The 25,895-nt window shown below is 49.4% G+C and overlaps 11 protein-coding genes across 11 annotated transcripts; 4 read left to right on the top strand and 7 right to left on the bottom strand.

The window, feature by feature from the left end:
* Positions 1-805: 805 nt before the first annotated feature.
* Positions 806-3,056, bottom strand: ASPSYDRAFT_148726 (putative topoisomerase family protein TRF4; the record flags this gene model as incomplete). The annotated part of the gene is made up of 3 exons (XM_040841835.1): positions 806-1,486; positions 1,541-2,231; positions 2,281-3,056. 3 exons carry the CDS (start codon positions 3,054-3,056, stop codon positions 806-808), a joined length of 2,148 nt encoding a protein of 715 aa, XP_040703204.1.
* Positions 3,057-3,329: 273 nt separating this feature from the next.
* Positions 3,330-4,376, bottom strand: ASPSYDRAFT_149746 (GFA family protein; the record flags this gene model as incomplete). Its single annotated transcript, XM_040841939.1, has 1 exon — positions 3,330-4,376. One exon carries the CDS (start codon positions 4,374-4,376, stop codon positions 3,330-3,332), a length of 1,047 nt encoding a protein of 348 aa, XP_040703203.1.
* A 3,101-nt stretch (positions 4,377-7,477) lies between these two features.
* On the bottom strand, positions 7,478-8,906 carry ASPSYDRAFT_30269 (HNH endonuclease signature motif containing protein; the record flags this gene model as incomplete). Its single annotated transcript, XM_040844759.1, has 5 exons — positions 7,478-7,894; positions 7,955-8,145; positions 8,212-8,301; positions 8,363-8,622; positions 8,653-8,906. The coding sequence occupies 5 exons, from the start codon at positions 8,904-8,906 to the stop codon at positions 7,478-7,480; spliced, it is 1,212 nt and encodes a 403-aa protein (XP_040703202.1).
* Positions 8,907-8,931: 25 nt separating this feature from the next.
* ASPSYDRAFT_43744 (putative protein kinase C substrate) lies at positions 8,932-11,143 on the bottom strand. The gene is made up of 4 exons (XM_040846717.1): positions 10,916-11,143; positions 9,851-10,795; positions 9,009-9,800; positions 8,932-8,952 (listed from the first exon to the last, which is right to left on the bottom strand). The coding sequence occupies exons 1-3, from the start codon at positions 11,022-11,024 to the stop codon at positions 9,148-9,150; spliced, it is 1,707 nt and encodes a 568-aa protein (XP_040703201.1). The 5' UTR covers positions 11,025-11,143; the 3' UTR covers positions 8,932-8,952; positions 9,009-9,147.
* A 129-nt stretch (positions 11,144-11,272) lies between these two features.
* On the top strand, positions 11,273-12,602 carry ASPSYDRAFT_43743 (uncharacterized protein). The gene is made up of 3 exons (XM_040846716.1): positions 11,273-11,319; positions 11,376-11,850; positions 11,899-12,602. The coding sequence occupies exons 1-3, from the start codon at positions 11,300-11,302 to the stop codon at positions 12,388-12,390; spliced, it is 987 nt and encodes a 328-aa protein (XP_040703200.1). The 5' UTR covers positions 11,273-11,299; the 3' UTR covers positions 12,391-12,602.
* A 518-nt stretch (positions 12,603-13,120) lies between these two features.
* Positions 13,121-14,696, top strand: ASPSYDRAFT_56995 (cytochrome P450; the record flags this gene model as incomplete). The annotated part of the gene is made up of 2 exons (XM_040849302.1): positions 13,121-14,257; positions 14,337-14,696. The coding sequence occupies 2 exons, from the start codon at positions 13,121-13,123 to the stop codon at positions 14,694-14,696; spliced, it is 1,497 nt and encodes a 498-aa protein (XP_040703199.1).
* A 427-nt stretch (positions 14,697-15,123) lies between these two features.
* Positions 15,124-16,465, bottom strand: ASPSYDRAFT_56994 (mitochondrial 54S ribosomal mL50 protein; the record flags this gene model as incomplete). The annotated part of the gene is made up of 3 exons (XM_040849301.1): positions 15,124-15,399; positions 15,459-15,900; positions 16,005-16,465. 3 exons carry the CDS (start codon positions 16,463-16,465, stop codon positions 15,124-15,126), a joined length of 1,179 nt encoding a protein of 392 aa, XP_040703198.1.
* On the bottom strand, positions 16,323-18,182 carry ASPSYDRAFT_862896 (thiolase family protein). Its single transcript, XM_040851635.1, has 2 exons — positions 18,068-18,182; positions 16,323-18,007 (listed from the first exon to the last, which is right to left on the bottom strand). Exon 2 carries the CDS (start codon positions 17,967-17,969, stop codon positions 16,728-16,730), a length of 1,242 nt encoding a protein of 413 aa, XP_040703197.1. The 5' UTR covers positions 17,970-18,007; positions 18,068-18,182; the 3' UTR covers positions 16,323-16,727.
* A 730-nt stretch (positions 18,183-18,912) lies between these two features.
* ASPSYDRAFT_88318 (uncharacterized protein) lies at positions 18,913-19,882 on the bottom strand (the record flags this gene model as incomplete). Its single annotated transcript, XM_040851994.1, has 2 exons — positions 18,913-19,740; positions 19,802-19,882. 2 exons carry the CDS (start codon positions 19,880-19,882, stop codon positions 18,913-18,915), a joined length of 909 nt encoding a protein of 302 aa, XP_040703196.1.
* Positions 19,883-20,486: 604 nt separating this feature from the next.
* ASPSYDRAFT_43739 (uncharacterized protein) lies at positions 20,487-21,714 on the top strand. The gene is made up of 2 exons (XM_040846715.1): positions 20,487-20,742; positions 20,788-21,714. The coding sequence occupies exons 1-2, from the start codon at positions 20,529-20,531 to the stop codon at positions 21,414-21,416; spliced, it is 843 nt and encodes a 280-aa protein (XP_040703195.1). The 5' UTR covers positions 20,487-20,528; the 3' UTR covers positions 21,417-21,714.
* A 1,937-nt stretch (positions 21,715-23,651) lies between these two features.
* Positions 23,652-25,586, top strand: ASPSYDRAFT_43737 (3-deoxy-7-phosphoheptulonate synthase). Its single transcript, XM_040846714.1, has 3 exons — positions 23,652-24,182; positions 24,239-24,294; positions 24,386-25,586. The coding sequence occupies exons 1-3, from the start codon at positions 24,140-24,142 to the stop codon at positions 25,391-25,393; spliced, it is 1,107 nt and encodes a 368-aa protein (XP_040703194.1). The 5' UTR covers positions 23,652-24,139; the 3' UTR covers positions 25,394-25,586.
* Positions 25,587-25,895: the final 309 nt, after the last annotated feature.

Here is a 25,895-nt window from a genome sequence, read left to right as displayed (position 1 = left end):
TCTCACGCTGTCATTATATGTACTATAAACACCTACACGCGGTGAATATTTTCTTCAATATCTAGATGTCTACACGGATGAATGTTGTCCAGTGCAAGCTAGTGCGAAGACAAATTCAAACCGCATAAATGTATATTTATTCACAGATCTCACGATCTTTCTCTCCCCTAATAGGCGGGCACGCTATATAATTTGGTATAAGGTAGGGTAGTATACATATTGCCCAACGTCCCATCCGCCAGAGTCAAGGCAACCTCTCCAGGTTCCTCTCCAAACAATCGCATCTAGCGCTCCCTTGGTGAGAAGTGGAAAGACAGAGACGCGGAGCCTCCATGGGACTGTAGCAATTCGATTTTGGCATCTAGTTCACTCATAATATTGGACGTTGTTTCAAGACCCGTTCGACCAGCACGAACGCAAAGGATTCAACTCGCGTTGTTTTCAAGAACTCACCTGTGAATATATCAGTAATGGATGGGAACACGAAGGAGTCTAGAGGTGTAGTTCATGACTGAGCGGGCAGAAAATAGACCAGCACGAAAAAAGCCAACACGTCGAGACCATCCAAGCGCAGAACTGACATGAGAGTCAAGCTCAGTGCTACCCAGAAGTAGTTAGGTAGACAGAATGACAAAATTGATAACATCCTAAACCCCCATGATGCACAAAAGCAGGATAACCATGCGAAAGCCCAACGCCACAACGAAAGGGTATCTAATGCTAATATATAATACATGGATCGACAACGTAAGGAAATGAGAAACATCAGAACAAGCCATATGTTCATAAGGCGAGACTGGTAGCTCTAGCCAGCGATGGTGATTCCTTTCTCGCGCATGATAAGATCCTTGTCCATTTCAGACTGCGTCTTGTAACCGCCGAGCTTGATTGCTTCCTCATTGCTGATAGAAGTTGGGACCTTGAGTATATCAGGACGTAATCGCTTCAAACGAGCAGCTCGGTCTTTTGATGCTAGCTTCTTTTTCTGAAGCTTTGTCAACTTTTCTTTTGATTCTTTTGATTCTTTTGATTCTTTTGATTCCTTAGCCTTTGATTCTTTAACCTTTTTACCGCCAGCCGGCGGTTTCGCCGGAAGAGGACGAGAAGGTTTCGATGAGGGAGGCGGTGGGGGTGGAGCCTCATTTGTTTGTGACGGAGGGCTGTAAGGGGGTGGAGGAGGAGGCGAAGGAGACTGTCGGTATCGAGCAAATCTGGGGTCTGTCTCGAAGACTTCACGCAACTGCCAACGGAGTTCTGTGTACTCATCAAAGTTTGCTGCAATGATTGTACCCAAGATGCTTTCAGTAGTCTCTCCGGTTGTGGCTGCGGACACCATACGGTCCTTGAGTAGTCGAAATGCCTCTGCGAATGACTTGAAAATCAACCCGATTTCACGAGTGCCGCCAGATATATCATTATCCGGGTTGTTCGGGTCCTCAATAGAAAGACGGGGGCCGTTGTTTGCCTTGTACACCCCGTAGACCCTCTATAATTTTAGTTAGTGGCTGCAGATATGCAGGGTTGCGAATTGAAATCTGACCTTATTGAAATACCCAGGAGGATTCATACGAATCCCCACGGTTTCGTAGTCAAAATTGCTTCCATAGAACTGGAAGAAATCCATGAGGACGCTCCCTAGGTTTGGTGACAAATTGCTGTGCGGCATATGTTGAAGAATACTGGTGACGAGACAGGTGATAGAAAAACCTCCCAGACCACCAGTAGGAACCTCATTCAGGCCCCTAAGAAGAAGGAACTGTTTAATGACTGACACAATAACAGGCATTGCAGGGTATTCCTGTCTCCATTGCTGGAATGTTCTGTTCGCAATAAGCCCGCTGTCGTTATCAAATGACAGGTCCACTTTGAGCCCCGTCAACTTATCCACGAACTTCAAAATTGGAACACGTGCATGAGCGATGGTTTCGACAGAGCCAGGAACAGCTATATCCTGGTTCTTAATAAAGGCAGAGAAAGCATAGATCTGCCCTTTTCTCTCACCAAACGTCTTCACGCCGGTACGCCTGAAATTGGTGGAGAGAAGAACAAGATCTATGTCGGCATTGGGAAGATACAGCCCGGACGCGAAGGAACCGAAGGCATGAACTTCCACCCCGTAATAGCGACTTTGAAACGTAGCCTGTAGTCTCGCCACCAAGTCCTCTCGCACGATTTGCTCGTACTGCACGGGCTTTACCCAATGGTAAAAACTCAAAATTTCGTCATGAAGCCTGAGTGCGTTAGATAGCCCATCCAGAGAGTTGTAGGCGTTAAACATACCTTGACCCCAAATGCAGGGTCGGTGGCATAAGATTTAACCAAGGAGTCCCAGTCTCAGAAGGGCGCAGCCTCCATTCATCTATAATCGAGGCGTCTTTGTAGTACCTACTTGCCGGTTTCCCACCTAGTTTGACCGGTCCCTTTATCTCGTCATCATAAGTCCTCTTACGATTCCCAAGTGCTGGATCGTTTCCTTGAAGATGGCGCTTGGGGCCCGTTGGCGCATTCTCTGGTGGATTGCTCGTTTCGTTCTCATCCACCAAACCAGCTAGAGAAATGAAGTCCTCGTTTGAAACCACAGCATCCGTCTTCGCGGGCTTCTCGCTAGCCGCGAGTCGAGCCTTTCGAATGAGCTTCACCACATCCACTTTTTTATTCTGGGACTCATCCGGAGGCGGCAGTGCGGTGTAAGGATCCGGGTTCGACCACTTCGGCTTCGAATTCGCGGCGGTATCCGGCACGGGCGTGTTATTGCTTTCGACTGCGCGTTTCTTGCGTGGGCGGGGCTCTTCGCCTTCGCCTTCGTTTTCGTCCGACGACACGTCCATCTCGGCTTCCTCGCTATCGCTAAGATTCTCGATTCGCGCGAACTTCATTGCCGGTTTCGCATTTTCTGATTCAGGACCGACCAGTTGGTCTGGTGTCGTCTCTCTCCGCGATCTCAAGAGTGGCCTTTCTGACGTCCCGGGACGCTGATAGCGAAAAGTGAATTCATGCTTGGGGTGATGCGACGACCGCGGGTTACCACCTCGAAACTCGTAAGCCGGCGGCGGCATTATGGACCATGTATGCCAAATGGACAAATGACTATATATTTACGGGGAAAATGAAAAACATAAACAGAGAAACGTCGGGAGAAAAAGGAGGAGGCCTCGAGTCGAGACGTGTTGAGTGCGTGACTGCCGGTTTTTCCTTCTTTTTTTGCGGCAGAATTTTGGCTTCGGGGAAGGCGGTGAATTCAAAGTAGTGAGGACAAAGCATACAACATCCCCGTTCTTTCATCTCGCGTTACACAAGCTCAATTGGCTATTGTACAGGTGATGGTTTATTTATATCGCAGGACTTTTTGTACTGCTTCTTGCCTTTAAACCAGCTTCCAACTGCTGGATTAGCGAATTGTCCACTGCCATCTCGGCAAAGCTGGTTCGGCTTGTAACCCAGTCCAGCCATTCTTCAGCCCTGGAGCCACTCTCTGCGTGGAAGAGGCCGACACTTACATCAATCAGCAGTGGTCTCTTCTCGCAGTGCCAGAAAATAGATGCCCCGCAGCGGCTACAGAACTCCCGATAGACTCCAGGTGAACTATTATATCGCCTCATTGTGCCGATGCCGAAGGTTAGCTCTTTTTTGTCCGCGGTCAATATATTTGATTTGGGAATGAACGCCCAAGTCTGAATAGGAAAACCACTGGCCTGGCGGCATGTTGGGCAAGCACAGGTTCCCGCCATATACTTGGTTTTCCCAGCACATAGCCACCACTTCACATCCTCGTAGTTTTCAGCCGAAACTGAGGAATGGTATGGGATGATCAAGTCGGGCCACGGCGACCATGGTTCCTCAGAGGTCGAGTCTGGGCGGGTAATAAAGAGCTCTATACCACCACAGTGGCATCGAGCGAGAAGTTGAGTGGGTTCTGGGCCTGGTGTTTTGTTCTTTGTTTTGTCTGTAGCGTCTTGACTTTTTGCCGGGCACTCGACCCAACATGGCGCACCAGCTCTAGCTGTGACACCAGGAAGGAAAGTAGATAAGCCACCGTCCTGTGTGTCGTTGACTTTCCAGTGGCATACGCTCTTGGTTTGTGGCGCGCTATCTAACAGTCCCGATGCGACAAGAAAGCGGCCCGTGTGTCTGGAATGAGCAAAGACATGCGAACCGCAGGTCCCGCAAAAGAAGCGCGCAAGTGAGTCTGCCTGGTGATACTCGACGAGATCTGTAAGCTGTGGCTTTTCTTGAAGGTGGTAGTAAGCTGTACAGATCTGTCCGGAAACGGTCTGGCAGGCTGTGCAGTGGCAGAGGTTCAGTGCGCTGTCAGTAGTTAGATCGAGCTGCACCTGCTGTGTCACTCTAGCGCACAGACAGGAGACTGAGTGCATCATGTCGTCTATAATTTTGATGCGCCAGATAGAAGCCGAGCATGTACGTAGCTTTTTCTCAGAAGTTTGTAGAGGCTTACAGGCTTTGTTAGTGACGTCGCCTAGTCCCAACAAGGATGCACATACTGGACTCGGCCCTTCGAAATCGACGCCATCTACATCGCATGAGAAAAGACTTCGAGCAATCTAGCAACTCCAGTTGGCTTCAGGGAACAAAAGATCCGCCTTCTTGCAGAAATGTGCTCACATTAATATTCGCATCCGTGTCGGGATGTTGCAACGGGGCCAGCGGCCGCCCTATAAATACCCGATACACGACCCCGCCCCCGTCCCTCTTCTCTCTTCCCTCCTCCAACGCCCGACTCGATTCCACAGACCTCAAGAGAAGCAAACCCAAGCTCAAACTCTTAAGAAACCTTTCTAAAAACACCACTACATCTCAAAATGTGTATGTTGTTTGCCCTTTTCGTTCCCAGTGTATTTCATCTAGCGGGGTCAATGGCGGGGTATCATTCTCATCCCTGCCAGGGAAATCTGTCCAGGGATATTGCACGAATGACAATACTCGCCCAAGGCGTCTAATAGAGACGAGTATGATGCTAACGCTGGATCTTACAGCTCACGGTTGCTCCTGCGGTGATTCTTGCCAGTGCCCTGCCGGCCAGTGCAACTGCCCTGTAAGCTATACCCCGGTTTTGTTGCCTGTTACATATTGTCGAGCTTGTCGCCCTGCTAATAAATGTCGCACGACAGAAGAACTAAAAATCCCGAATATGTGTTGCTGAACGGAAGCGGACCGGAGAGATGCCGTTGCTGAATCATGGAAGAGGTGGTTGATGTTGTGCCTCGGAATATGTTCGAAGCTCGTGAGCACTGATAGCAATAAATTCTACTGTCTCCTGATTCTTAGCATTCATTCTGGGTTCTTTATGTTTTTAAAGCAGTAGTCCTCAAGTTACTCATTGAGTACCTCGTTAGAAAGGCGGGACTGCCCTTCCCCTTCTTGCTCCAGATGTCAATCAGCAACGGAGTTATCCGCCCTCCAAGTTTCTGTCAAGGTCCATCACTCTCGCCCTCTTTTAGCAATAATCAGATGTTATTCGGCGGTCCGTCCGATCCTCGCATCTGCGGCTGTCGCGGGTTCGAGGAGACTGCGGGCACTGCGCCATTATCGCTAATGCAGGAAATACTGGCATTGACCCATCCCACCCCCACCATGGCCAGGGCGACCACTACGTACCAGTCCCAGGGGCCAGTCTTGAAACCAACCTTCCACTCCGTCACAATATTTTTGCGCTTTTTGCTCTTTTTAATAACGCATATTACGTTAAATGGTGACGTTTTTCATCGGACTTCCAACTCAGATTACGTGGTGTAGGCAGCTTACACCCTCGCTCGAACGCGCAAAGAAGCGGGCTGGACTGGATGCCTGAGCCCAAGCTCCAGGTGACTAACTGCCAGGTGGTCATCAAGAAGACAGCCTCACCAATGGGCGTTCGCTTTTTGATGCTGTGGGAGATAAGATGCTGGAGGACTAGCGCATCTCAGGTAATACTAAGACGCCTGGGGCTGCGACTTGTTCCTCTGCTCGAAACGTGCAACGACCACTCGGACGACGGACGAAGATCCAACTATTCCGTAGGTAATGAAATGTCGTAAATAATGAGGTAACAAGCCCTGAGAAACCTTTCTCATTGCTAGAATTACTTTTCCCTATTGGACTATGGTAGGAGGAGGGATCTCGAAGTTGAACGTGGTATGACATCGATCGACCAGAGGCCCGTATACTGTGAAGCTGCAGGCTGGTATTTCCTCTCCAAGAAGGCCGGAGGGGACACTTGCACCTATCAAAAAAAAGCAGGTTTAAGACTTCTTCATCCAGTTCCTGCTCTGATTACCGCATCGCATGGATCCCAGCGTATCATATCATGCACGTCAACAACCCAACCCCCACACCCTGTTCCTACCAAATCGTAACGCCGTGTGCGTCCCCTCCCACCCTCAACCTTCAGTAACTAACCACAGTCATTCGCCCTCCACACAAAAGAAAAAGCAAAACCAGGCGTTGAGTTTGAGAAATGCAGCATGACTCCGATCACCGTAGCAGGGGCCTCAAGAAGAAAACAAATCGGAAGACGACTGGGGACCGCCACTACCAGGTTATTGGAGGATGCCCGCCAGCACACCACATCCACGCCATTGCAGACTGTGCTGGGCTGGGCTTTTGCTCCACTTCTATGGTTTATCCAGTCAATCATGGCCGCATATGCTGCGTAACTGATAGTATAGCTTCTGAGTTGGGAAGACGAAGAGGGGAAGGAAGTATGGATGGAATGATGTCGTATTCCAAGTAAAGAAGCCTGAAGAAGTTATATAAAGGCCTGTCTTCCCTCACACCCTTGTCTCTTCTCTTTTCTCTTACCCATCCGTCCATCGCAACCATTCAATCCAAACAAGAATCTACTTCGTCCGGTTCAAGCACCAACAACCCAAAACAATCAACATGTCTCCCTGCACCTGCAACTGCTGCTCCGGCGACTGCAACTCCTGCTCCTGCAACAGCTGCACCGTATGTTGTCCCCCATCTCGTATCACCTTCTTATCCCCTACTCCAATATCCTAGGAAACTAACCGGGCTCCTCCCTCTAGCACTAAATTCCCTAAACTCTTCGAGCGAGCATCCCTCTCGTCAATAAACACCTCGAGGTCGATACTCAACACCCGTCGGTAACGATGGCGTGAACGGACTTTACGCATCTGGGTTGGAGTCGAGGTTGAGGGTCTTGTTTTGCTTTGTTTGTGTTTTTGAGATTATTATAGTGGATTTATACATTTCTACACATATACGATTCATATTGAGAACTTGCTTCGCCTTGACCACGCCATGCTGTTGTATTCGTAGACCGTCTAGTTAAGTTATAATCTGGATGGGGCATCTGAAATCTGTGGCCCTGCTAGCCAGGTCCTGGGCTTCTACCCTTGCTTCCTCAAAATTCACGCTTGACCATGCCCGGTCTATCTTCAATAACCATCAAATCCGCTGTTAAAAGCCCCTGTGTCTCTATGTAGATAGACCTTCTTCAAGGCCGCATCTAGACACTGAGTCACTCATCAGTGCTAGTGTACCCGTCGACGGTGACTTCTTCGTCTTCCCCTTCCTCATCGTCCTTTTCCTCTACCCCTATACTAGATATGTGGTTCCCCCTGATATCGGCAGCGAGTAGCATGCCAATATCTTCGCCCCTCCGTTTATCCAGTTCTCCATCTGGTTCAAATGTATTCCTTTCGAGCAACGATGGCGGCAGCTCAATGCCCGAAACGCAGCGTGCTAGGGTGACAAGCGTGGACCTATGTAAATAACGGTCCATAGTCGGCCAGAAGTCGTTTCGGTTGACTTTTCCACTGACCGTATCGTTGCCACTGATCCTGGCGTGGAGGTACGAAATGACAAAACGAAAGAAGAGGTAACGGCGGGCGGGTCGGTTGTCGCCGACGAAGGTCAACTCCTTTTTGTCAAGATCCTGCAAGTTCCATTGTTAAAAGTTGATTTGGCTGATAGAGTCTGCAAGGACAAAACTGACCTCAACGTGAACAACGATTCTTTTTGGACCCCCGGGGCTGTAGGTGCTCCACCACATTACCTCCTTGGCCTTGGTCTCGTCGAGTACTATGCGCTGCCATCTAGTCGGTGCTGTGATTCCTCCAGCAATCGGCACTATGGCGATCGTTCCTTCGTCAAGTCTCCTTTCGACAGCGGTTGCTAAAGTGATTCCTGTTCAAGGAAGACGTAAGTTAGCCATACACTGAATTTGAAGCAGACGTGCACATGAACTCTTACCGTTACGACAATCGGATAACACCCCCTCTTCGGCCCCGAAGAGAAACGATACTTCATCGTTGGACAGACTTTCGGGCACAAGGTGGGCAGCTTTGATTTCAGCGCGTGGTAGATACCTCCCCGAGTACATGGCACCACACAAAGTCCCCACCTTCGGGATCATTTGCGTTGTAGTATTCGACCACCTCTTTCCTGAATCGACTTTGGTTAAACGACCTTGCCTTCTCTTGATTGCTTAACACCGTCACAACCCGGGCTACCATGGTGGAAGCGTAGGCCCGTTCCAGGTGCCCATCATCCGGCTTAGTTGTGCGGTGCTTTTGCACCTGGAGTTCCTCCGTTAAGTCGTCTTCAATCAGCCTCTTCTGACGTTTCAAAACCTTGAGGGTTTGAGACAGGCTTTTGAAGGAACTGAGAAATGGCTGTATTTAGGTAGAAAACTCCTCGTCGTTGATCAGCTGTTCAGCCTTTGCCTTGTCTAATCCGTCACGAAAGCAACGGATCCAGGCGAGCGCGGCTTCCATTGCGGCCACTTTTGTGCCTAGAAAGCCTGATACTGTCGGGTTATGGGACATTTGAGGCAACTTGGATGCGGTGCTAACAGAGAGGTGTTTCGGTGGAGTAGTAAGGGTATCAAGCCTTCTCTTAGGCAATAGTGAGGAGATTCTCTGGGGAGGATCCAGGAGACGGGACATTATTTGCAGTGTCTGGCAGTAGAGAAATAAGATGTGACGAGAGATGGTAAAAAATGACCTCAAATACTAAGTTTGTGTTATTGACTCACTGTTAAGCTTTAGGAACTACAATACGATCACCCACGAACCATGGTTCGTTGAAAATAGTTATACGCTCAACCAGGCTCTAAGAATCCAACGCTGTATGCAATTCAATCTAGCAGTGCCTAGTAATGTCCCTGTACATAAACATCTATGTCCATCACAGCTCATCCTTAGCCCTTGGAGCCACGTTTCCGGGCTCCTCCCCGCCGGCGCAAACAGCCGGCGTGGTGACTCTCATCGAATACACACATTTCTCATCCTCAGCGACCTTCAAGATCTCATCGTTCTCGCCACACTCCAGGACAACAGTTGTAGATCGAGCCGGTCCATTCCAGCAGCCCTGGCCCTTTGTGTACTCCAGAGACGTCCTGGGAACCTGGATGATTTCGCCGGTTTCGTTCAGCTCGTCGATGCTGACGGTTGAGATGCGCTCGAACTTGCCCATCCGCGCGGTGGAGCCGCCCTTCTTGGGGATTTGCTTCGTCTGGTCGAGGAAACAATGCTCATAGGTGTACTCGCCGGCATCCTTCTGGACGCAGACACCTTTCAGAGCGCGGAAAATAGAGGCAACGCCGTAATCGGTTTCAAGGTCCTTCTCGTGTCCCCTAAGTTGGTTCTTCAGGTCATTGATATCCTTCTCTGCAGACTTCACAGCATCGCGGGCCTGCGTCACTGCCTTGGATTCAGATTCGGATTCTTTATCCTTGGGAGGCAGGATGCCGCTCTCTTCGAGGACAGCCATAAAAAGGTCGACTTTGCCTTCTATGAAGGAGACAAGAGACGGGGGTAGGTAGGCTGCGAGTTTGTAGACTGGGCATCCGGTTAGTTGAAAGCAACATGATTAGGAAAGCTGAACATACTCGCACTAGGTTCCTCGTCACCCTCACTCTCCCACTTCTCCCAATTAATTCCCGACTGTTCATTGTCTGCTTGAGATATCGCATCCCAATCACGATCGCGTGCACTGTTTAGAATGGTCTCCACGGTTCCTCGGGCAGCGTAGTCCTCCCAGCCGCGCACAGCGCGCTTGACTCCCTCGTCGTTAAAGTTCGGGTTGTACTCGACCTTGAACTTGGACAAAATGTCCTCAAGCTCTTGAACACGAGTGCGAATTTCATCCCTCTCTTTACGTACGTCTACCAATGCATTCCGGAGTTCTTCCACACGACCCTTGGCGAGTTGAGCAAAGATATTCACCATGCCTGTTTTCTTCCCTTTCACAACCTTGCTCTCTTCCTTCTTCTTAACATCCTCAAGGTCAGCCTCCAGATTCTTCAGCTTAATCTCGTTGCTCTCAATCTCGGTCTTGAGCGCAGCGATCTGATCCTCGACTTCCTTCTGCTGCCTGCCCGCATCCACAAGTAGATCCCGCTTTTTCTTCAGAGCCGTCGTCATAGATTTCTGCCTCTTCTCCTCCTTCTTGCGCCATTCCTTGCCAATCTCCTTGCACTTGTCCTCGCATTTTGTGCCCCCAACACGGGCCCACTCGTCGCTTCCATCACAGCAAAGTTCGTAATCGCAGATACCGTCATTAACCCGTTGGAACGGCAGATAGGACGGCTTATGTCCTTTGTTCTTACAGTAAAATCCCGGAAGCGCCGCCTTGAGCTCATCGTTGGAATGGCCGGGAAGGTGGGCGACATTCAATGGAAAGTTGCCGGACAGGTGAGCGCACGCTGCTGTCCCAGGTTCGTCACTGCCATCCGGACAGTCGCAGAAATCATCGTTTACGGCGGAAAAGGGAATTTGGACCGCAGGGTGGGAGATACACGAGAAGGTGGTACTGTCTTTGTAGAACTTGGCAACTGTCGGACACGAGCGATGTTAGTCTAGAACTTCTTTGAGGTTGTTATTGTCCACCATTGAAGCTTCGCAGCTCCAATTATGAGATGCAAGTGTACACCAAGCTCGTAGGTGATACTCACATTCTGGCCCGACTCCGCGGGGTCGAGCAGGATCATCCCCAGCAGCAGCAACCAGCGTCGAGCACGCTGCGAAGCTCACCAGGAAGAGCGATTTCTGAGAGAAAATCATCGTTACCACATCGAATTTCCCCCCAATATCAGGTAACAGCAAGTGCTAGAGGTGCACGATACTCCTCCACTAGCGATGAGAATGCGGAGGTGCTCAACACGGACAGCCCTAGGGGTTCTGGCCAGCTGTTGACAACCTTGGAGAAGCCGATCTGGGGAACTATGCGCTTAGTCATCGTCCCGCCGCGGCGTGTGGCAAAGAGTGGGCAACCATGAGAACTTGAAGTCGACAGCTTTTTTTCCAACTACACAGCTGCGAGTTAATTTTCTGCCAATATGGGTAATGATGGTGGCAGGTAAGTGATTGCTTCTAGCAGTAATGTTTGCAGTTCTAACTAGCGTACGCTCTTAGTATCCCAACCCGCCGCGAGCTCGTCCGCGAAGCCGCCCGCAACCCCAGCACGGCGCAACTAAAAGAAACCCAGCGCGAGCTCCAAGAGCATTTCTGGACGACCTGTCCGTTGTCACACAAGCAGCTTCTACGACCAATTGTATCCGACTGTGCGGGAAACTTGTACAACAAGGATGCGATCCTGAAGTTCCTTCTTCCAGGCGACGAAGTGGAGGGCATCAGCTCGAAAGCTGATTGCGAGGAGATGCTGGCCGGCCGAGTCAAGGGTTTGCGGGATGTTGTCGAGTTAAAGTTTGAGATTGACACAGAGGGTGAGGGACACCCAAGTGCGAAGCTTGACAAGAGGGAGAGCTGGCTCTGTCCGGTTACTGCGAAGCAATTAGGCCCGAACGTCAAGTCGGTTTACCTTGTGCCCTGCGGCCACGTTTTCTCAGATGAGGCGGTCCGTCAGTTAAAAGAGGATAAATGCCTACAGGTATGTTGTAATTCTACATGTCTTTAGAGACCCGGCTAACAATTTTAGTGCAATGAACCTTACACCGAGGACAACGTCGTCCCTATCCTTCCCACGAAAGTTGAGGACAAGCAGAAGCTCATCGCGAGATCCCAACGACTGGCCGAGCAGGGTCTCACACATTCATTGAAAAAGGCTCCTGGGTCAAAAAAGCGTAAGAACAAGGGCAACGGCGATTCAACCGTGGCATCCGAGACCAAAGCTCCCAACGGGGAATCCTCATCAAAGACCACGATCGCAAAGGACCCGCCATCAGCCACAAGCCGGAGCAACACATCTACCCCTACACCATCAGCGCCAAATGGGATCAAGAATGCGGCGACAGCGATGTTGACTGCGCGAGTTCTGGAAGAAGAGAATGAGAAAAAGAAGCGGCGCAAGTTGATGGGTGCAAACGACAACATCAGCAGTCTTTTCAAGAAAGAGTCCAAAGATGCCCAATACAAGAATACTGATTTCATGACGAGAGGTTTCTCACTACCTGCAGCCTCGAAGAAATGATGTGTTCGATGTCCTTTTTGCGGTGTTGGGTCTGGCGTTTTGGAGCACGAAATCAGTTATTGCTGGTTACTTCGTTCAGTTCCTTTTTAATTTAGGTGTAAAGACAGATGTACATATTTAGTGGAGTTAAGGTGTGGTCGTTCTATTTTCATCTTCAGCTTAGCATGACGCTGACTCCTACAAGCAAATGGAAGACCAATTTCCCCTGTGCACCATTAGACCAACTAGCGGGTACAAAGTACCTCCCTAAACGACAGTCGGAAGGAGTAACAAGCTCCAAAAGCACCTTTGGTCTTAGTTGCACGGACACGGGAACTAGGTATTCCTTGCCAATTCTAAAGACAACAATAGTCTGTCCGGTTGGATGCTCGATGAACAAGATCAGATACATAACGGCTTTGTTCTCTAGCTTCCTCCCCACCACACGGGCACGCGACAACTCTGCGTTGTAGGTGACCGCGATAAACGGTGTCGCAGCAGGGATATAATGCATCATTAACTTGCATAAAGTGTTCTATGATGAAGAATATACTAGTTTTGCCGTGTGACTGTCTGCTCCACCACCCCGCTCGTTGGATCTTCGCCTTGCATAATATAGCGATGCATAATAATAATGCCTTCGACCTAGGTATGGCCTAACTATTTAGGACGGGCCATTTCCTCTGGTGGAGTACAGGCAACCATTGTTTCAACTCTCGTCTAACTAATCATTCGTTTCGTTTTTGTCACCATGATTTCAAGACTTATACTGTGGCCAGTTGTGACCTTTTGCCTCTACATCTCTACTGTTGCCATATGGTACCTCCTCCTTCACCCACTGCGGCGGGTTCCAGGCCCTAAACTATGGATACTATTTCCGATCCTTAGATACATTTCGGGCATTCGTGGGGATTTTGACAAGGACTTACGTCGGCTTCATCTTAGATATGGTCCCGCTGTCCGGTTTGACCGAAACGAAGTGTCCTTTATCACCGCAGATGCATGGAAGGATATCTATGGCCATGGACATCGCCAGCTCCCCAAGTCCCAGGCTTCAAATGCAAATAAATTCGACATAATCTCATCGGATGATTACAACCATTCTCGCTACCGCAAGTCACTTTCCCACGCCTTCTCTGCCAGGGGTCTTCAAGCCCAGGAGCCTCTCCTCAATAGTTACGTTGACAAGCTGGTTGAGCGCCTGAAAGCAGTCGCTGAATCCCAATTACCGGCGGACATGGCCAAGTGGTATAACCTTACCACCTTCGACATCATCGGTGATCTAGCCTTTGGGGAGCCCTTCGGTGGACTAGATAGCTCGGAATATCACCACTGGGTGGCGCTCGTCTTCCAGGCTATCAAGGCCGTTTCGTACATTAGGCTGAAGGACGCATATCCTTTGGTCTTTCAGATAATTCGCTCCTTTGTGTCCGGAGGTGCTAAAATAGCCGAAGACAGAAAGCAGCATCTTTTACACACCAGGACAACAGTCCAGAAGAGGCTCAGGAACGCGTCTGCTTATGACAGACACGATTTCATGGATTCGATGCTGCGCCACCGGGGTGAGAAGGACGGGCTGAGTGACTTGGAGCTCGAGGCAAATGCAAATATTCTTATCATTGCAGGAAGTGAAACCACTGCCACTCTGCTATCGGGAATCACCTACTATCTGCTGCGAAATCCGGAGATTATGACAAGAGTGACAAGTGAAGTTCGCTCTGTGATGAAGAAAGAATCCGATATTACCTTCCAAAAGGTCTCCGCTGAGCTTCCATACATGCTGGCTTGCTTCGAAGAGGCCTTTAGGTTATATCCTCCAGTCCCGACAGGTCTACCTCGGCGAACGATATCCCCTGTCAATATCTCTGGATTTGACCTACCAGTTGGAGTAAGCCCTAACAAGTCCCCTCCGTATCCCATCCCGTTCGAAGAAATGAAAAGAACAATGTCTAACCCTCCATTCACAGACAAAAGTATTTGTTCACCAGTCAGCAGCCTACCAATCACCAGCCAATTTCCACAATCCGCAGCGATTCGTCCCGGAGCGCTGGCTACCAGAGAGCAAAAGAGACCCATCTTCACCATTCTACTCGGACAACCGAGATGTTCTTCAGCCATTTTCCGTGGGGCCCAGAAACTGCATTGGGAAGAACCTTGCTTTTGCTGAGATGCGTATCATTTTTGCACGGGTTCTCTGGAATTTCGACCTCGAGCTGTGCGAGGAGAGTGCTAATTGGAAGGACCAGAAGTCTTACGTGGTGTGGGAGAAAGCGCCGTTGATGTGTAAATTGAAGCCGCGAGAGAACGGTCCAGGTTGGGAAGAGTAGGTGTTTGTTCCATCGTACCAAGGGAAAGGCAACAAGAAATTCATTTTACTCTGTATTTNAGACATCTAATTGGAAGGGTCTTGGTATGATCCAGAGCTGTCTGCACGTTTCTCAACCAGGAGTAAGCCCTAATGCCTCTTCACACGTGACCATATACAGAGTCAAACTGCTCTACAGTTATGACAGATGGAGAGTTGAATAAACCCTCAGTGCACTCCGTATATACTATTAGATATACAACCCATCTATTTGGAAAGCGCTGGGCACTACAGAGCGCGTGTCATCGACGAATCTCTTATATAAACATATTATATCATTTCAATGGTTTGAACATAATCTGCTGCTATTGTACACAAGTAAATATTGGAAAACGACATGCTACAAGAACTGGATAACGGCGTTTGATTTAGGATCCTAGACGAGAAAATCACTCAACGAGACCTCTCGCACGAAGCTCAGCATCAATGATCTTCTTCCGTCCAAGCTCCTCATCCTGGTGCCACGACTTCTGTGTCTTTCCGAAGATCTTGACGTTGGGTAGGCTCTGAAGTTGTTCGTTGGCTTCGAGGTGGTCGATGAGTTTCTTCGGTTTCGGTGCCGTCTCCTTAGTGACGTGGCTCATAACGTGCTGGACTGTGGTGATCGACTCGATAGTAGGGTCCGGGAGGTAGTGACCGGTTAGTTGCGAGAATCGTTTCAGGAACTGTGAAACACCCAAGTCAGTACATGCATGCAGGCAGAAAAGGACCTCGCCAGACTTACAGCGAACTTCGTCACTGGGTCAGCCAATGATAAGGAGAGGTAGCCCTTGTCCTTGACATTTTGATATCCAAAGAAGGGTACCTTCTTGGAGGGTCCCGCAGCCTCAATTTCCTCAATCTCTTCCGTTTCGGCATTTTCGACATTCTCTTCAGCAGCTTCTTCCGGTTGGATAGATCCATTCTGAGCGCCAATCTGCTGAAAAATATAGACGAGCGCTTCCTCCGTTTCTTTATCCGGGTATTCCAAAGCTGAATTCCACTGACTGTTCGGCTGGATCTTACAGTTCCAGATCAGCTTGAAAACAGCCTTCTCGTGTTCAACGACGTCGCAAACACGGGCGAGGGGCTTGTCCAGGGAGTGCATCAAGCACAATTCAACGGCGGCTTGATGGGCAGCCAGGGCCAAGTGCCCGGGCTTTGTGACACGGCGGTTGGAGAAAAAGCTGATATGTATTAGCATTGCGTTTTACAAAATGGGTCCTTATACCGCAATAATCGAGGCCGTCTGAAGGGCTCGGAAAAGGCAGGGATCAAAGTGTGAACGTACGAATTGTATGCATCCGCCTCACTAGCGGCGAAATCACTCCACTGCCCTAGGTGTCCGATACGCTGAAGCCCCTCCCAGGTCGTCGCAGGCTCGTAAGCAGAACTTCCCTCGGGCACAGCTTCCTCCGCAGCGGTCTCGACAGCAGCACTCTGCGTCTCAGCGGGCGTTGCCTCCACAGCCTGGTCCTCCTGCCTCGCCGTCTGGCCTCTCTTGAACTTCTTTTCAAACACACCTTCTCCGCCATAGGGATCTTTCAAGCCTGGAGGGTTTTCGGTGCCCCAGATCTTGCGGCGCACACGTTCGGTGATTGGGGTGGAGGAGTCGGAGGCATTGCGAAGAAATTGACGGGCGACGAAGGGCCGTGGGCGCGCTTCTTGTCTGCAGACGGAGCAGACGTATCGGGTTCGAGATCCCTGGAGGGGAGTGGCCTCCAGGTTCAACAATCGCAGAGAAGAGCGCATGGTTGCGATGTTGGGTAATTGGCTTGTAACATGCAACAACTGGAGAAAAGTTTACGGAAGCCAAAGAGCGGAACACGTGACCGGATTCTATAGGCTTGGCATTTTTGAGCCACGACCGGCAAGCCTCCCTATTACCAAACTAGACGAGGGTAAAGAATTTATCACGTGGGATATTTGAAGAAATAGAGTCTTTTTACAGAAAAAATTGCTTATGTACAGGTATCTGGCGCTAAAATCATCATGTGGAGATCCGATGGTGGATTTACTCCCGAACAAACATACCCGCCATTCCCATGCCAGTTCCGATGCACATACTAACAACACCGACTCCCTGACCGGTACGCTCGAGTTCTGGCAAGAGAGTTGCGAGCTGTCTGGCTCCAGTGGCACCAAGAGGGTGGCCGATGGCAATGGCACCACCCTTGGGGTTAATCTTGGCCTCGTCAATGCCCAGCTTGCGAGCGCAGTACAGGGCCTGAGAGGCGAAAGCCTCGTTGAGTTCCCAAATTCCAACATCCGAAACATTCACATCAAGGAGCTGGAGGAGCTTAGGGATAGCAACTGCGGGGCCAACACCCATCTCATCAGGGGCACATCCCGCGACGGCGGTGCCGACCCAGCGGGCCTTGATGGACGAGGTCAGACCGAGTTCAGTGGCGGTGGAGCGGCGCATCAATAAAGTGGCTGCGGCACCGTCGCTGACTTGAGAGCTGTTTCCAGCAGTGCTGGAACCGGTCGCTGAGAAAGCCGGCTTCAGCGAAGCCATCTTCTCGACGGAGATGTTGGCGCGGACGCCGTCGTCCTTGCTGACGGTAACCTCCTTAGGAGGAGCATCAGGGTTCTCGGCGTCGTAAGAAAGAGTCTTCACGGGGACGATTTCGGAATCGAACAGTCCGCTGTTTTGCGCAGCTGTGGCCTTCTTGTGGGAGTTGGCGGCGAAAACGTCCTGATCCTCCCTGCTGACACCGTAGCGAGACGCAACATTCTCAGATGTAATACCCATGGGCATAATACAGTCTCTCGAGTCCTTCGAAGGTGAATCCTTGAGCTCAGGCCACAAAACAGTGGGGATCGCACGAGAGCCGTAGTTCCGGGTCATGGATTCCATTCCGCCACCAACACCAACATTGAGAGCACCTGCGCGGATACTGTTTCCGACTGTCGAGATGGCGGCCAGGCCTGATGAGCATTGTCTGTTGATCGTGTGGAAGGGAACGGTGTGAGGGAAGCCTGCGTGGATCTGGGCCATGCGGCCTGCTTTCGCACCGCCAAGTTCCTGGAGCACGGAACCAATGCAAACATCCTCGATCAAAGCAGGATCGAGGTTCGGGTTCGCCTCGAGCGTCGCTTTCAGCACATGAGAAAGCAGCTCCTCCGGGTAGGCATCTTTGAAACCGCCCTTCTTTGCGCGGGTGACGGGAGTGCGGAGAGATGATAGGATAACAATATCCGACGGCGATTTTTGGAGAACCTGGCGAATGCCTCGTGGGACTGGAGAAGCCATGATTGAAAATACGTCTTCGACTAGATAAATGCCTATGTCTGCATGGAATAGTTAGAATTCAGCTATTCAAATCAAAGGTCTAGGGCTCAGGTGCTCACAGGGGTATATCCGAAAAAAGCTTGCTGGCGCGGAAGAGACAATCTAAGGGCGGACCACCTCACAGACTCCTCTCTGGGGATACGGGGCGTGTAAGAATACTTATAATGGAGGACCGGCCGTCCAGCTGGAATTCTGGATTGGGGTCCATTATTCTTAAGAGCCAGAGCCGTCCCCAAGTTGCCATCGAACTGCCGGCAGTGAAGATCGGCTAAGGGCTCTGCCGCCGAAAGGATTGGGGAGATGTGGGGGGAAAGTCGGAAGGGCCTCCTAGCCGGCAAACCGCATCGGGAAGCACCATCCATCTTCAGAATCCCCAGATGTTTTCAAGGTGACTGCCCGAGTGTATAGTGTATAACAAACACGTAAAGAAACGAGCGTCCTTGCACTGTCTTCAGGCCAGTCGATTATGGCGGCAGCCGCAACAGCTTCGCACTTTACGAGAGCCACCATCCGATAACGGATTATGTCAGCCTCTCGGATAACTAAACTAACCTAACTATACGCATCGGAAGCGGGCGGATAATTATGGAATCGAGAAAGTCAATATAAGAACCAAAGCACTAGTATTCTACTCAGAATGTTAAGGAGTGATTCTGGGTAGGTATGCCCTCAATCAGATGCTGTATGGTCTTTATTAATAATGTCCTGGTATCTCTTGATATGCAATATGACCATCGTGAGCGGCCCTCCAAAACTCCTGGTATCCATGAGAGATAATAAAATAATCACGAGTACCCCAGATAACGCCATGCATTCGTAACTTCGTTATATCAAGATACCGACCGACGAGCCCAAGTAGTGGCTCTTTGCAAACCCGGAGGCAAGGGTTCGAAGAACAAAAGTGTCAGCATCCAATGATATGGCTGTAATGTCCAGGCACTCTACTGCGACATTTGTCGCAGTCGGCACGATAACCCATTGAGAATCCTGGCTTTTTGGGCGGCTTGAGATGCCCATTTGGTTTTGTATTCGCCTGACCCGGTAGGTCCAACGATGACAGCCGCTGCCGCATGTCAGCAGCCTCAGCATCCATAGTGAATGAATTCCCAGGCCCCAACGAAGACGGCGACTCTAGAGACGTGTCGTATACCATTTCTGAATCATCCGAGGAGTCTTTCGCCCCGGGTATACCATCTCCATTGTCGCTCACTGGGCTCAGCAGGCGCGGGCAACGCCACCATAGAGTATCCCCGGTTAACTGAACAGAATGACTAGGAGATACCGTAGAGTCGGATACCGATATTATTGGGAGCTTCGGGTGTTGTGAATCAAGCGAATCACATGGCGTTGCCGCGATGTGGCTTGTACTGAGTGAATGGGGGGTAATACTATGCTGGTTTAATGAATAGTTCCGCGCATCCCCATCGGTTGCAGTGACTGGCAGTTGTTGTTTCGCGTCTTTGTCTATTGAACCCGTATCTTCCGATGCGTCTATATCCATGGACGCGTCGCAGTCGGATTCAGAGGTATTAAAACTTCGTTGGAACTGCTGGGATTTATTCAGGTTGGAACTAGAAAGGTATATATCGTCGGAATCATCTTCGTCGGAGGATTCGACTGGAGTCAACGCGGAGTATGGATAGACTGAGAGGGGGTTTCGCGGTCTGGCTTCGACGAGCTTCGAGCTCTGGCCAGCCTTCCGAGGACTGCGCAGAGGTAGGGAACGGTGCTTCTATAAGTTTGGTTGTTAGCCAAAAGATGATGCCAGCTCAGCTTACGCCCTAGACACGAACCTTTTTCTCTCGGGCGAAGTCCTCATTGTAGACGGGAAACTCCTCATGCTCCCTCTGACGCTTCGAGGAAATGTAAGACATGGGGCTCTTGATGTCGAACTGGGGAAAGACTGGTGAAGGAAGAATCGACTCGGAGTTGTGGTCCATCGGACACGAGCACTGAACTTGGTTGGAAGCCGGCGAACGTATGTAAGGTCAAGTGGACCCAGGGGAGCCACGGTCAAACGGCAGAATGAGACTGTCAAATTATATACGAATCATATTAATGGCGAGGGACATAAGGTGTAATCTGGGGTCGAAGCTGTTCCCAAAGGTCTCCTAGCACGAGCAGTCTACTCCAGAAAGGGCAGGCACTAAATTCGGCTGTGGGTCTCAAGTGACTTTAATACAGGTATTTATGTATTGCCTCGTATCATATATTACCAGTACATCGACAGAATCGCCGGCGAAGATTTCCACCAGGGTTGAACTCTTGCAACAATCCAATATAATCACTTAGTGCTAAATGCATCCAAAGGTCTACACTAAGCTTCTCAGCGGGGTAGCGGTTATAGCCTTTGATTTCCGAGTTGCCTTTGAGCTCTGCCGCTCATGATGTCAATACCACCTGACCATGGCTGTACTAAGTCTCCGGGAAGAACGTCTATTTAAATCATTGTTGGTCGTACTACTTCTACCAGCGAGTGTTTGAGTACTAATCTGCAAAATTCTCACAGGTCAAAGAATTATGGCTGCTCTACGATCTGGATTTGCTATTGTGACACCTGCATCACGAGGGTTGGGATTCGCCCTTGCTCAGCAGTTATTAGCTCACACAAGCCTGCCTGTCGTTGCGACGGCACGAAAAGACTGTGAAGAAGTGCGGGACCGATTGCTGGAAATCAAAAATGAAGCCCCAGCTGCGGAAAAGAGACTCAATGTTCTCAAGGTCGATGTAACTGGTATTGGTCATCGCTCGCCTCGTGTTTTCAGCTAAATATATACAGATGAATCCACCATGTCTGAGATGGCCTCGACTCTCCATGAGATCTATCCCGATGCTTCTCTCCGACTCGCTATCACTGTCCCTGGCGTTCTCCATGTTGAGAAAAATCCAGCCGATATCGATGCTCAGGATGCACTAGAGAGCTTCAAGATCAATGCGCTGGGGCAAATGCTATTAATGAAGCATCTATCAGAATTTCTCCCGAAAAAGTCATCACCAGAATTTCAAGACGGACAACAATCTCCCGAACGGGACAGTCCCCTGTGGCATCTAAATCTACCGTGTTCGCATGCAATATATGTGATGATGGCAGCCAGAATCGGATCTATTTCAGATAACGCCTCGGGAGGATGGTATTCCTACCGTGCTAGTAAGGCGGCAGTTTTCCAACTAGCGAAGACATTCGACTTTTATTTACAATCACGAAGCAAAGAGCGTGCTATGGCGATTGCAATGCACCCGGGAACTGTCCACACAGATTTCACCCGGAACTACTGGAATAGTAGGGAGATGCTGCAGCCTGAAGAGTCCGCCGCTAAACTCTTACGAGTTCTGTGTACGATGGGGACTGGCGCGAATGAGGGAAGGGGTCGATGTTGGGACTGGAGGGGCCAGGAGATATTGCCGTAATTCATTATTCCCTCCAGTTACTGATAAAGACCACGCCCCGAGTTTTCATTTCGCCCAAAATCGGCTTCAATCATTCGCCTTTATTGCTGCGTTCTTGGGAAATATTGCGGTAAAGCTCATCGGGCTCTTTCTCAAAATGTTTGATGATCTTCGTATTGAATCTCGTCGTTAAATGTTGATGGCACTGGAGATTTGTTTATATTATGTATGGCTTGTAAACGAGAAGGTATAGCATGCATGGTCTATGGTCGTCGCGATTGGCGTAGTCTAGTAAGAGGATGGTTTCCGTTTATCTTCGTCATTATTTATTTGCGCTAGCCTTCCATCCGCTCCACTAATTCTTCTATCGGGTTTTATGGTTGGATTCAAAATGGTTATGACGGCTACAGCTTGGTCTCCTGTTGGAGCTATGTAAAATATAATATAATGAACTTGGAATTGATTAACCAGCACAGATATTTGGTGTAAATACAATATCTATATCTAGATTACCTCCACAGCATTTATTGGGGACTGAATATGTGTCCCTTGCATTATATTGATGTTCAAAGCATGACACCGTCTGTTGGTGTCTTGGATGAAAGAACATTAGTATAACAATCAGAATTCTTTGTAGTCAGTTCTGCGACAAACCTGACACAACGTCTTGTTCTAAAATTATTGTATATACAAAGCAACTCAGCTCCTTGGTAGGACTGCTAGTTAGTATAAGTATTGAATACTTCTGGTTAAAAACCAATTTCGCTCCCTATAAGCTATCCATGATCATTTCTGGCCAGCTCGATGCCCCGTCTACTCACCATAAGAGCCAATCTCTCATTCACTTACGATGCCGCTTAAGACAGCATTTAAGAAAATAGCTACGACACTAGCTAAAACACCACTTAAAAGGCCCGGACGCCGAAGAACACCACCGAATAAATATGATAACTTACCAAAATTCAATCGGTTGACGCGCGAGATCCTAGAAGAACTACGGAGAAGAACTGATCACCTGCGGCCCCAATTTCGCTATTGGCCTCACAAACCATCCAAGCTCGCCTCGGACTATCTCGGAGATTGCTCAATAACTCGCCTGAATGATATCAGAAGATACTCTAGACGGGGAGGCGCCGATATTTCAGATCTTAGAGGTGTACGTTGTTTTGCCTATCTGTCAACAGATCAAAACTAATGACTCAATTCCAGTTTCCACCACCTGTTGCTTTTCAGGCATATTCAATAGATCCAAGCTCGTCAGGTTTTGGCCGCAAGGAAAAAGACAAGAAAGACAAGAAGAAATGACTGCTATTTGTCAATCGCTGCGAATGACGTCCTGATATTTGAAAAGAGCGTAGTTAGGGCCGCGAGGAATTTTAAGATACCGCTCTCGTTTTCTCTATCTTCGAGCTTCGAATTATTGTTCCTTTATCTTGTTTCCATGGTGGCATGGTCTGTCCTTGGAATAGAGAAGATCGCTGCTTATACTACTTCGTTTCCTTAGCCCCCCATCCTGTGATTTAAGAACGATTTGTCAGGTTAGATAGGTATAAGGCCCACAGTGAAACCAATAAAGGGTAAGAATAGTTATAGCGCGGTCTTTTAACAATGGAACAAAGTGTGAACAGAAAAAGTGGAGTGGTAGTAAGGAGTAATGTATCATGCAACGATGGAATATATACACCGCATATAGGGCTCGGGTCGTGGAGAAAATTGATGCAGTTAAAGCTTCCGACGCCAATGCAGATTCCCATCTCATATAGTCTCTATATGCATGTAGGAAGCACTGGATGCACATTTGCTACAGAAGTGGCTTAGAAAGATCTACTCTCGAGTCGCCCAGGTAGTGCTACTAGCATGGATCTGCCATACTGAACCTCAAGTGACTGAAACTGGAGTGAAATTATCAGAGCCTGACATCCTCGAGTGGACTTATACACATCCTGGAATCACATTTTCTATTAATAAACCAAGATACGACGAGCTCGTATTCCTGAAAGCCGAAGAGTATCCTTGCTACGGACAGGGTTTTGATTTGACCAATTCAGACCATGCCCCTCGTATGAGAGAAGATATGACACTGGATACGGCGGAACGGTTAACAAGCTGAGTGTATCAATGTTACTTGTATACTTCGATTCCGTTGTTGCGGAGCCAATGAACCTTCATGATTTGTGAGCGCATGAGGTAAGCAAGGTCACCGAAGTCCTACCTCGGTAAGGGATGATATGGACTTTTCGAAGCACCCTGATTACGGAACCAACGGTCCAGACCTGCTGAGTTTAGTGGGTATCTGCAAATATTACTTATGTTATGGTGTTGATGGAAAGCTTTGGGAATTCGTATCACATGTCACTAGGTTGAAGGGAAAATCGAAGATCAATCGAAGAGATGTCACAGGGAGGATCGACCGTATCGTACCATACTGTTTTATAAATACGGCCAGGAAGACCAATTTTCTCGGGTTGTGTGAGAAATGTGAATCATTGATTGGATCCACCCGGTATGCACCGATTTCGCTCTTCCAAAAAAGTCGCGGCGAGAGGTCCAGGCATTCTTCTTTCCGTCAAACACTGACTGCTGTTTTTATTTTCATATCACCTTTCTCCTCGTTTGGAATTGACTCTGAGTGACTCTTGTTCCTTGAAGAATCCGAGTGCATTCGCTGTCTTAAAAGCTTCCCCTCTTACATTTTTTTTTAAGCTTATACCCCACTTTACTCTATACTCAGACTCCTAAGCAACATGCCTCTTGTAAAGACGGAGGAAATCAACGAGGACACTCGCGGTAAGAAACTTTCAGCTGCGATTGATTCAACTTGCTAATTGGACTTTTTGGTTTAGTCCTGGGCTACGACCCTCTGCTTTCACCTCAGTTCGTCCAGTCGGAGATTCCAACTGTGAGTCACACCACCGAGTGCACTTAATCTTGATCCAATCCTGCTGGAAGTTACAAAGTTAGATGAACCGTCATTAACGTGAATCAATTAGCCTGAGCTTTCGCTTCCAACCGTCCGATCTGGCCGCAAGCAGGCGGTCGAGATCATCGAGCAGCGTGATGACCGCCTCCTAGTGGTCGTTGGGCCATGCTCCATCCATGACCCCGAAACAGCACTCGAATATGCCAACCGCCTCAAGGAGCTCTCCGCTCGTCTTTCGTCTGACCTCTGTGTCATCATGCGCGCCTACCTCGAGAAGCCCCGTACAACCGTCGGATGGAAGGGTCTGATCAACGACCCGGACATCGACGAGTCCTACAACATCAACAAGGGTCTCCGTGTATCCCGTAAGCTCTATGCCGACCTCACAGGCTTGGGTATGCCCATTGCCAGCGAGATGCTCGACACCATCTCCCCCCAATACCTCGCCGATCTGATCTCCCTCGGTGCCATTGGTGCCCGCACAACCGAGTCCCAATTGCACCGTGAGCTTGCCTCCGGTCTCAGTTTCCCCATCGGCTACAAGAACGGCACAGATGGCAACCTCACCGTCGCCATCGACGCCATTGGCGCCGCCGCTCACCCCCACCGCTTCCTAGGTGTCACCAAGCAGGGTCTGGCATCCATCACCAAGACCTCCGGTAACGAGCACGGTTTCGTGATCCTGCGCGGAGGAAGCAAGGGTACAAACTACGACCGTCAGAGTATCCAAAGCGCACGCGACGCCTTGGCCGGGAAGAAGCAGCGCGAGGTCGTCATGGTCGATTGCTCGCACGGTAACTCCAACAAGAACCACCGCAACCAGCCCCTCGTCGCTAAGGAGGTTGCCGACCAGCTCCGTGAGGGTCAGGACGCTCTCATTGGTGTTATGATTGAATCCAACATCCACGAAGGTAACCAGAAGGTTCCTGCCGAGGGTCCTTCCGGACTCAAGAAGGGTGTCAGTATCACTGATGCATGTATTGACTGGGAAAGCACCGTCAGCGTGCTGGAAGACCTCGCCGATGCAGTCCGTGCCAGACGTGCCGTGAAGTCAAAAGCCAATGGCGTATCTGCGTAATAAATAGTAGCTTCTGTTGAAAGATTTCGGAGTGCTTCTTACATACTTCTCTTTTCGGGCAACTTGGCATAGTTTTGAGTTAGATACCAGAGCCGCAGTTTTAGCATGCCCTGTACGCATCCAGATGTCTGTTGATGCCACAAAAGTTGAAACTATTCGGCTCAAAAATGAATGATGATTGATTCAACTGCCTTAAGTTTCGTAGCTCGTATTGTTGCTGGGTCACATGATCTACTATGAAGTGAGCTTGTTTCAAGGGAAGCACCACAATCACCTGTGGACCAAACACGCTCAGCTTCTAAGCCACCAATCATGTTATAAATGTACACAAAGTTCTAGTCGAATCATAGATATGACTCAATTATTACTCACTGCCCGTGCTTACTGTCGAGGTCAAGGACTCTCCAGCACGGCCCACATCATAGCAGGCGGTGAAAAACAGGCGAGTGGAGAAAACGATAATGCCAAGAGTTCAACCCACCCAAATTTTATTCGAGCAGTA

Source organism: Aspergillus sydowii (genome assembly GCF_001890705.1).
Source record: "Aspergillus sydowii CBS 593.65 unplaced genomic scaffold ASPSYscaffold_4, whole genome shotgun sequence".
Lineage (NCBI taxonomy): Eukaryota > Fungi > Ascomycota > Eurotiomycetes > Eurotiales > Aspergillaceae > Aspergillus > Aspergillus sydowii.
This window is presented reverse-complemented; position numbering and strand designations above follow the sequence as displayed.

Excerpts from the sequence above, each read along its gene's own strand:
- ASPSYDRAFT_43744 (XM_040846717.1), bottom strand. The coding sequence starts at position 11,024 with ATGATTTTCTCTCAGAAATCGCTCTTCCTGGTGAGCTTCGCAGCGTGC. Across the intron at positions 10,796-10,915 it reads CCGCGGAGTCGGGCCAGAAT|TTGCCAAGTTCTACAAAGAC; the intron begins GTGAGTATCACC and ends CGTGTCCGACAG. Across the intron at positions 9,801-9,850 it reads TGACGAGGAACCTAGTGCGA|TCTACAAACTCGCAGCCTAC; the intron begins GTATGTTCAGCT and ends CCGGATGCCCAG.
- ASPSYDRAFT_43739 (XM_040846715.1), top strand. The coding sequence starts at position 20,529 with ATGGCTGCTCTACGATCTGGATTTGCTATTGTGACACCTGCATCACGA. Across the intron at positions 20,743-20,787 it reads TCTCAAGGTCGATGTAACTG|ATGAATCCACCATGTCTGAG; the intron begins GTATTGGTCATC and ends AAATATATACAG.
- ASPSYDRAFT_43737 (XM_040846714.1), top strand. The coding sequence starts at position 24,140 with ATGCCTCTTGTAAAGACGGAGGAAATCAACGAGGACACTCGCG. Across the intron at positions 24,183-24,238 it reads AATCAACGAGGACACTCGCG|TCCTGGGCTACGACCCTCTG; the intron begins GTAAGAAACTTT and ends TTTTTGGTTTAG. Across the intron at positions 24,295-24,385 it reads TCCAGTCGGAGATTCCAACT|CCTGAGCTTTCGCTTCCAAC; the intron begins GTGAGTCACACC and ends TGAATCAATTAG.
- ASPSYDRAFT_862896 (XM_040851635.1), bottom strand. The coding sequence starts at position 17,969 with ATGGCTTCTCCAGTCCCACGAGGCATTCGCCAGGTTCTCCAAAAATCG.
- ASPSYDRAFT_43743 (XM_040846716.1), top strand. The coding sequence starts at position 11,300 with ATGGGTAATGATGGTGGCAG. Across the intron at positions 11,320-11,375 it reads ATGGGTAATGATGGTGGCAG|TATCCCAACCCGCCGCGAGC; the intron begins GTAAGTGATTGC and ends GTACGCTCTTAG. Across the intron at positions 11,851-11,898 it reads AAGAGGATAAATGCCTACAG|TGCAATGAACCTTACACCGA; the intron begins GTATGTTGTAAT and ends TAACAATTTTAG.